The 10,129-nt window shown below is 40.8% G+C and overlaps 1 protein-coding gene across 1 annotated transcript; it reads right to left on the reverse strand.

Annotated features, from left to right (window-relative positions):
* Nucleotides 1–652: 652 nt before the first annotated feature.
* On the reverse strand, nt 653–4,297 carry LOC134822715 (cubilin-like). Its single transcript, XM_063833915.1, has 2 exons — nt 1,215–4,297; nt 653–965 (listed from the first exon to the last, which is right to left on the reverse strand). Exons 1-2 carry the CDS (start codon nt 4,132–4,134, stop codon nt 871–873), a joined length of 3,015 nt encoding a protein of 1,004 aa, XP_063689985.1. The 5' UTR covers nt 4,135–4,297; the 3' UTR covers nt 653–870.
* Nucleotides 4,298–10,129: the final 5,832 nt, after the last annotated feature.

Consider the following 10,129-nt stretch of genomic DNA (forward strand, 5'->3'; position numbering starts at 1 on the left):
TCGAGTCCCAACTCTCAGTTTTATTTACTGGGCGGCGCTCAGCCTGTCATTCCGCCGAATCTTTATTTATGAACATAATAGCCTGGGGTCCCCAGGTAAAGTTTTGTAGGAACAGTTCAAATTGTTCCCTGAGAAAATGCTACAATTACTACCAAAAGTCACATCCGACTAGCTTCCATCTCTGTGCCCGACACTTGCAACTTCGGATGTAGCGCAACGCTCTGCTCAGTTGATGAATTATATTATGTGGGTGGTGAGGTATGACCCCAGGTGGGTTAGGGACTCCGCCCCAGGTACAAGATATAAACTCTCTGCTTTAGCGTGATTCCTTACGAACCACTTGGTCACTGAAGTTGCTCTCGTCACCCACCGTCAACTCCACCAAAATCACTTCCTTTTAACTTCGTCTGACCACACTAAAATGATCTCTCAGCTGAGCATGTCTTGAGGGAACAGCGCTGGAAAGTCATCCTCATCCCTCACCACCTGCCAATATATAGCCGTCTCAAAGAAGCTCACTTAGTTTTAATCTTAAAGTCGCGGTTTCTCAGTTTCTATAACTACTAGCACTGCTTACTATACAAATAATAACTGTTCGATGACTTTAATTTTTCGATCATGACTTAATTTTTTGAACAAGTGAACAAATATCTAGAATCTTTTAAAATTCATTATATAAAAGAAATTACCCAAGAAAACATCCAATATACATTCCCTTCCAGTCCAACGGCAAAGATTTCACGACAAAAATACTTGCCATATTGATAAATTCAAAGTTAATTCAAATTAATAGCATTTATTAGCTATAATACAATCCCTTCAATGACTATGAGTCTTCAGTCTCTATACCCAATCTCCGCTGCCGAATGATTAGCCTCGTCCTCCAGGTGCTCTACCTCCACCACCACCACCAGGTAGCCCTCCAAATCTTGACCCCTCTATTTCGTCCCGGTCTCGGATGTATTCTGCAAAATTATAATTGATATTATATCTGTTAAGTTGGAATATGAGAATATGGAAGGGAAGTGAAACTAAAATTATCATAATCTAGAATCGTCGGTACTCGGTACAGCCCCAGTTCAAATTACACTCCTCAATCATATAATCTATGCCCTGACAAGAGCCTGGATCAGAATCCTGTTATTTCGACGATATGTGAATAATACCTTAAGTACAGTGAATTTGTATGCCAAAAAAGTAAAACGCCAACTAACCATTATTGTCATGATTTCCAACGTCCTCGGGACTTGATGTTGTAGCCGTGAACACGCTAGCACTCACTGTGGGACGTTCTGTGAAGTTCACATCACAGGTTCCAAGACAAGCACTTGATTTCACTGTTCCATACTCCTGTCTTACCTTTAGACTGAACTTTGATTTCCTGTCTATCAATGAAAAGATCACAAATGCTTCATTGCTATTGATAACGATATTTCTCATTGATTGGCATACTTTAATCTCACCGCCACAGCCTTCGTTCGACTGGAAGATCCGTATGTGCTCCCTTGACTGACACGTTCGCTTCAAATTTACTGAATAGGGAGAAAGAACAAGGCGATATCCAGGTTGTGCGACTAAGTGGACGATGCACTGTTTGCCCTTTGGCGCGGTTCTGAAGGAGAAGCTCCTGTCCCTTGTGCTTGTTACACTAATTTTCTTGTAGCAATGGCTACCAGCATCTATCTCAACATAACCCAGACCGTGATTCTCAGCTCCGTCTTTACTCTGACTTGCTTTAATAACTTCTCCTCCGTCTAAAATGGTGGAAAAGTTGTCACAGTATTTCACTCCAGCTCCGTCCCTGCTTCCGGCATCCACAACCTCAACATTTCCCTCACACCTTCCGTAACCATCGACAGGAGAACTGAAATCGAAGCAAGCAAATGACTTCGTTTCCATCCCGTAATTGTAGGAACAGTCTCCTTCCAGTGAGATACCATTCATTGTTAAATACTGTGAGGAATTCAGTTGGTGTACGCATTCAAAGACCTCGTACTCCAACACCAGACCACTTTCCTCAACTGACCCGTCACTGTGGAAGTAAACAAGGGTGTCTCCAAGGGTGCGGAACTCTAACGCCCCTTGCCCACAGTATCTTTGAGCAGTTCCATTCTCCGCCGTGTACACCTCTACAAAGTCATATTTGCAGTTTTTGTCATACTCGATGTTCATGCTATCGATTTTCACAATCAGCTCCCTTCCCTGGTCGTTCCGTGGAATGTAAAGAATGCAGTCCGTGTTTGGGAAGTACAGATTAGCGGTGTCGGTGAATGGCTGCCAAATTCCACTTTCCAGGAATTGTCTGTTGTAGTCACGTGTCCCATAGACAGAACAGCCCTGATATCCCTCAGATGATATAGTGTAGTACTTCACTGAGAAACTTCCGGACTCTTGGGGCTTGAACTTGATGAAGAATGTACTAGAGGTGAAGTAGGTGACCCCTGTTCCATCCTCAGAGCAGCTTCCGATCAAACTTTCTTCGCCATCCTCCTCAGATTCAAGCAGTTCATACCTTGAACAATGGTCTCCTATGTGGTCAACTATGATTAGGATTTCTTTGTTAGGATCAGTCGAGTTTATTACATAGACGCATTCTTCATGATCATCTAGGACTGGATGGTCTTGTGTCACCAAACCCTCAGAGTCTTCTAGAACAGTTCTGCATGGGGGCTTTGGTTGCTCAGCTTCATAGATAAGCAGAATTTTGAATCCAGCTGCTTGTTTTAAGGAATCAGAGATAAAATTGATAGTCAGAACTTTAGACTCAAATGTAAGGGACTGAGTTTGCGGCCCACACAGTTTATGTGACAATAAAATGCCATCCTGTTCTATAATTTGGAGGTAATCAAACGCGCACTCTTCTCCCCCATCCTCCAGTTCAAACTTAATAAAGTGCATAGTGACCGCTCTCATTCCTGGAGGAATACTGATCGTCCAGGTGCAATTCATCCCATTCGGATAAATCTCTGGATAGTACGGGCTGCTCAGAATATTTTCCGTTATCTCACCGCATTTTAACTGCCAATTGTTGGGACCGTCCGTGGCAAAGGTTGCAAGAACAGATCCTGAGAAAGTGTTAGTTGTTTGCTTTTGAGAAGGTGTTTCTGAGGTTGTTATTTCCTCTTCATCTGCAGCTGATGTAGTTGCAGATGTTGGAGTTGTGGTGAATTCGTCGATACCACCGGGACCCTCTGAAGTCGAGGCTGTCACTACTTTCGGATCCTCAGCTTTGTCGCAACTCTCCGACCCGTATAGGGACCGGATGTTGTCGATATCATGGGAAGAAAGTGGTCGGCTATTTCCTCCTTCACAGCGTTCTTTGACGAAATCTGTGTTGAAGTATGCGAACATGATAGAGGTCTTGTGGAAGGAATGTCCGAGACCCAGCAGATGGCCTATCTCGTGCAGAGCTACCGAATAGAGCTCACAATTGTTAGACCAATCCTCATCCTCGTCGAAATGTGCTTTTCCAAGGGGAGGGTAAAATGCATGGGCCTTGACTCCACCAGGGCCATCAAAGGAACAATCTTTAGGGGGGTCGTGGCGCCAGCTAGCGAACTTCACTTCGATATCTGGAGACTGCGCTATGTCGACCAGTCTGAAGGATAGTGTTGAACACTCTGCCCAGGCTGTAAAGGCGGCACTGATCACTAACTTAGCTTGATCATTTTGGGGAGTTGTGTTTTCAAGAGCAAAAGTTAAATCGTGTTTATTCCACTTCGGTGTTGACCAACCAGCGTTTCTTTTCCGTCTGGAAACCTCTTGGCCAAGAAAGAATCTCGTCAAACTACTGCTCGTATCTATGATGTCGGGGTTTTGACAGCGAGGTGTCATCATCATCCCGATAGTGTCATCGTCAAACACCCCTGACTGCTCTACCCCTGCATAAAGCTGTAGTTTCTTTACCACTTCTACCGGGATCTCATTCATGCCAGCAAGTTCGTCATCACCAGACATGGATCGAGCTGCAGCAAATTCGGGCAGAATATTTATGCCCACTGGAACAGTATCAGAAGTACCCAGATAGCCGAACTGTTGAAGAAAAGCAGCCCTCGTCCTGAAGTCTGACTTGAAATCTACTTCTAGGGCCTTTAATTGCACCAACAAACAACATATTATAACAAACGTAAACATGCCAAAGTGCGAAGAGAAAAATGAAGCACGAATTTTACCGGGTGGAACCCGACCCCGGATAATAATTGAATTGTTATCAGCTAGTTGGAAGGGACAGTCTTCTTTTGCTCGTTAGCCAATAATGCGAGTTGCAAACGGCAACAAATGGTGAAATTAGAAATGCAGATTTTATCACAGGAAACCTGACCCAGGGCACGATTGAATTACTATTTGGAGGGCATCTAGTTTCCTTACTCTAATTTGAGTCAAAATCACGTCCTCTTTGAGCAGTTGAAATCATGTTGACGAATATTACGAATTGCCTATTTTAAGGAGCATGATGAAGATTATTAATTATAGAATAGTTGGGTGAGATCAGAGTGACGAATATTAGATTTAGAGTAAATATCAACAAAAGTGACCTCTCCGAATATTATATATATTATATATAATGATCAGCATAGTATGTAGCGGGTTAAACCTAAATCATAACTATGCGTGTTTCTTACCTAACCGGTTCTGTCTGGAAATCTCATTTCTATGTTAAGATTTTCTGCACTCACATGCAGACTGCAGAGAAGCAAGGAAATTGCCAGTAAGGTTGGGCAAGATATGGGCCGTAAAACAAGTGAGATGCTGAATACAACTAAAAATTCAAACTACTGTTAGTGTTAGTCCGCAATGCACCCAAATCATATTCCTGTAATGTGTAATGTTAATTTCAGATTTTTGACGAAATTGGAACTGAGAGTTGGAAGTGGAACTGGACAATGACGACAGACTGGGACTGGTTCCCGACCTGTAAGTGTATGTGTGACTGTGTACCCTCAAGGTACGGGTATAACTTTTACTTATAACTATAAGCTTATACTTTGAGTTTGAGTGACCGGCCACTCATGATCATGCCAGACTCTTACTTGTTTCCTGTAAACATTTAAGAAGACGGTAATATTTATTACTTCATCACTATAAAGCAGTATAGGCAGTTTAGTTGTGAATTGGTGAAAATAACAAGAATGAAGAAATGGACTTATTTTATTCAAAATCATTTTCGAATTATAACTTTATGATTTGACGTAAGACAACCGTTACAAAACACACAAATATTATTACCAAACGTGTTCTGTAACAAGTATTCAACGTTATAACGGGTGACACTCGTAAAATATCTGATCCATATATATATTAGGACCGTCGACGAGTCCAACTTTGCTACACGTTGTATACCTCTCGTGCACGCGAAGCCGGCCGCCGGGGTTATTATACAGCGTGTGTCAAGTCCAACTCGGCGCGCGTCCTGGTAGCTTAATATAAACCTACAAATTCTACGTTAATGAGCATGTGTGTGTGATGAGCAGGGACAAAAGGATTTTGCGATTATTTTGGCCAAAAATCGCGATAACGCGAATTTTAACAGACTATACATTAAACTATACATAAAATTTGTTGCAAATAATGGGAAAAATCGCGATTCCGTACATCATACATGTCGCGATTTCCTTTTGTCCCTGGTGATGAGGATTACCTGGGGACCTCAGGCTATCATTGATCATGTTCAATGTTCATTAACATGAGAATAGGTGGAATGATAGGCTGATCGCGCGGCCCAGTAACAGTTAATGTGGCAGTTGGTTTACTGCTACAATGTACAAACTGCTACAAACTAGAACTTACTGCTACAAACTGCTGCAAACACACAAAGGCAAACGGCGCGCACGCGAATGCAGCAGTGAGTAGCAGTTAGTAGCAGTTAGTAGCAGTTAGTAGTAGGTAGTGCGCCATCGACAGTGAGCCGCGCGTGCCGACTGTAGGATGGTTTTTTAGCGCTAATTTCGGCCAGCACAATTTTCTTCAAACAAATAGATATTAAGTTGCTCTAACCAGAGCCCTCTCGCTTGCAGTAGCGCGCAGTACGCGTAGGCACATGGCTAGGTGAAGATATTAAGTATCCTTCCCGACCTTCGTATCACGTTGCGACCCCCACGGTCGTTTCCTGACGATACAGGGGGAGCCGCGCACTTCGTGCGCGGCGGGTCATACAACGTATGACAACCCGACCACTGATTGCAACAAAAATTGGTAAGCTTACTCATAGACTTACAAGGAAAGTGTCCGAAAAGTTTAAAGCATATCCAACCATCAGACATTATGTTACAGCTAAAAGCAGCGTATTTCGCCCCATTTTTATCACTATATCAACTCCGATATCCAGCAAATTTTTCGGACAGTTGTGAAAGCCCTATTGGAAGGTCGTCGCTAATTTTCAGAATGATCTCATTCAAGGAACTGAAGTCGAAGATATATCCAAATAATACGACAAAAATCAACGAATTTGGTCAAATTTGGTCAAATTACGCGACTTTTACAGTTGACGGATGTTACTCGTCTAAATTTCTTCGAAGTAGCGCGCGCCGCTTTCTTCTCGAAATGTTGGCCCGATGGCAAGTGCTATGAAGTAGCGCGCGCCGGGCCAGATCATTAACAATGGTCAACTTTTACAGCTAATTTTGCTCCGAAAGCCGCGCACCATCAAATATGGCACCTAGGCGAAACTCACTGATCTTTCCAAAAAGATATGACAAATTTGGTATTGTGAAAATTCTCACAGTCTCTAGAAAACATGACAATGGTACAAAAATTCTTAAAATCCGAGCAAGTTTATTTTTATGGTGCACCCCCTTTTAGTAGCAGTTAGTAGCAGTTAGTAGCAGTTAGTAGCAGTTAGTAGCAGTTAGTAGCAGTTAGTAGCAGTTAGTAGCTTCACATAGCCATGTGTCTACGCTTACCTGGGGACCTCAGGCTATTATGTTCATAAACATAGAGATTCGGCGGAATGACAGGCTGAGCGCGGCCCAGTATGAGTAAATACAGCTCGACATAATTGATAATCTTGTAGCGCGATGCACTACTAGGCCGCGCCGCGCATCTTCTCGCAACCACATGCAGATCGGCGAGATGCGAAGGATTGACATCGTGAATCAAAAAATAATCGTGCTGCACTACACGGTGCATTTTTATTATTCAGATCATTGCGTCTTTATAAAATAAACGGAGTGTATGCGAAAACTGAAAAATATATACAATATAGATATAATATCATAAAAAGAAATTGCGCTTTGAGGTATTAAAGACAACAGTTATTTCGATAAGGGGGGACAGAGGGCCCAAGTTGCGATATAAACTAGACAATATTGAAGATTTAGACTTAAATATTGAGGCCTTTGGCTAGAGAATACTTTCTTAGATATTTTGGACAGTTTAGGCCCGTGGCCAGTTTTCAAAAAATATTGATATAATATATCCATACCAACATTAACAATTTATCGAATACAATTTTATTAAATATTATCAAATACAACATAATATAAAACCAATTCATACTTCTCTATATGCCATGCATCTCTAATACTGTGTGCCTCAACATAATCGACACTGAGCCTTCTCTTTCCCCTCATTTTACTCAATTAGCCTGTAATTGACCAATTTGTGCAAATAATGTGATTTAGGTACACTTTTAACTATATTCATTGTCATATGTTGTATGACCCGCCGCGCACGAGTGCACGGCTCCCCTTGTATCGTAGAAACTCTATAGTGAAACAACCGTGGGGGTTAAACATCAATGGTCTTGCTTACTTTTAAGCAAGACCATTGATGCTTGTTGAGCTGAAATACATCTGGGTTTATCGAACAGACTAAATAGTACAGAGAAGAAGGATTTTCTCAAACTGTACATGCTGATTAGCATATTGGACCAATAGTGTGGATGGGGCCGGGGTTTGATATGGAATCTTAACTGGAAGCCAGATGGGATCAACGAGTAGCCAGCCCTGCTTTCATAATAATTTGTACGGGTAAAATATATTCACAATATGCCTAAAATTAATAAGCTGGTCATCCACTGCCTTCAATGTCTGTTGCTTGACTGCCTTCGACACTATATATCTATGTCTATGTCTATTTCTTTGTTTTCAGCATGATACTTTTATAATTTTGATACTATCCAAGATTTTGATAAATCAAGCCCAAAGTTTTGGCGCACTAATATTTGGGACCTAAGGTAGTATAGTGTAGATATAAAATTCCTGTACTCTAGCTCTGTACTTTCTACTTGGCGCTTTAAATTTCAAAATAATCAACTACATGTCAACTCCAAATTAAATTTTTCTAATTTGGTCAGAATTAATTATGGCTTGTTAATCTCTACTAACAACTTTGCACAGTTCTTTAAATCAAAGGTCGACAACATATACAACAACATTTATTTAGAACAACAATCCCAAGATTCTCCTAACTCAGATGAATTTGTTCCTCTTTCTAATAGCCCAAAGATAGTACAATTCCGTCATGTGTCTGATGAAGAACTAGTAAGCATCATAAAGAATATGTCTAACAAATTCTGTGATCTTGACCCCATACCTACAAAGATTCTCATCAAGTGTCTCCCAGAACTCCTTCCTCTGATCTCATTTATAGTCAATGAATCATTAGTTAAAGGTGAGTTTCCTATAAAACTTAAGGAGGCTCTCATTCGTCCAAGTTTGAAGAAACGTGGCCTTGACGGTGAATCTCTATCTAACTATAGGCCTATTAGCAATCTCTCATTCTTGTCAAAAATCATTGAGAAGTGTGTATCTATACAGCTCACCAGTTATCTTGAGGATAACAACTTGCTTTCTAAAGTTCAGTCCGGCTATAGGAAGTTTCATAGCTGTGAAACTGCAACAACCAGAATCCATAACGACATCTTGATAACTATTGACAAGAAAACTAAAGTTGTTCTTTTACTTCTAGATTTGAGTGCTGCCTTTGATACTGTCAATCACCCAAGATTAATCAAGAAGCTAAGATCTGCTTATGGCATTACAGGCATTGCTCTTACATGGATCAGGTCCTACTTGGCTAACCGTTCATTTTGTGTCAAAGTCAAGGATTCGTCTTCCTCAGCAACTGTTCTTGAGATAGGTGTGCCACAAGGTTCAATCCTTGGCCCCCTGCTATTCATATTGTACACCAAAGATCTTGAGAACATTGCAAGTATGCATGGGTGCTGTATTCATTTGTATGCTGATGACACCCAGCTGTATTTCACTCTTGATTCTGATGACCCATCACAGCTAGAGCACAATATGGAACACTGTATGTCTGATATCAAGAAATGGATGACAAACAATTTCCTTCAACTGAATTCTTCTAAGACTGAAGTCATCGTTATATCCTCTAAATTTGACTCAACAAATATTCCAGCCTCTCTACAGATTGTTAAGGATCAAGAGCCACATGTTGTTAGTGGAACTGTGAAGAGTCTTGGGCTGTATTTGGACAGTTATCTTTCAATGAGTGATCAGATTACGTCAGTGGTTCAAGCATGTAATATTCAGATCAGAAATTTGTGGTTTATTGCATCAAAACTGTCTTTTAACCTTAAGATTCAGCTTGTTCATGCTCTAGTACTCTCTAGAATTGATTATTGCAATAGCGTATATTTTGGACTGAGCTCTTATGATTTAAGTCGTTTACAGAAGGTGCAAAATTCTGCTGTAAGATTTATTTTCGGGAGAGGAAGAAAGGCACACACTACTCCACTACTTAAGAAAGTTCATTTTCTACCAGTTAGATTTAGAATAGATTTTAAGATTGCCCTACTTGCCTACAAGTGTTTAAATAATATAGCTCCTCCTTACTTAAAAGAGTTGATATCTCCTAGGCAGCAAAGTTTTAAAAATGTACGTCTTGATAATGATTATTTTTACCTTAGTTTTCCGCCCTCTCCTAACAAATGTAAACACAGAGAAAGCTTTTAGTCACTGTGCAGTTAAAGTATTTAATTCCTTGCCATACGACATAAGATCAGCTGAGTCAGTTACATCTTTCAAGACCAAACATAAAACATACTTCTTTTCTCTAGCATTTGATTGATTTTGCATTTACATAGGTAAAATGAACTTGTCATGTCTAATTTTCAATTAAACTAAGCTCAGTTAATGTAAGAGCCGCTTTAGAAAGCACTGGAGTT

This window comes from Bolinopsis microptera, chromosome 11, assembly GCF_026151205.1.
Source record: "Bolinopsis microptera isolate Bmic1 chromosome 11, MBARI_Bmic_1.0, whole genome shotgun sequence".
In the NCBI taxonomy this organism is placed as follows: domain Eukaryota; kingdom Metazoa; phylum Ctenophora; class Tentaculata; order Lobata; family Bolinopsidae; genus Bolinopsis; species Bolinopsis microptera.

Bases quoted from the DNA above. Each gene is read 5' to 3' on its own strand.
- LOC134822715 (XM_063833915.1), bottom strand. From the start codon at position 4,134: ATGTTTACGTTTGTTATAATATGTTGTTTGTTGGTGCAATTAAAGGCC. The intron at 966-1,214 runs GTTAGTTGGCGT...ATAATTTTGCAG, and splicing joins TGGAAATCATGACAATAATG to AATACATCCGAGACCGGGAC.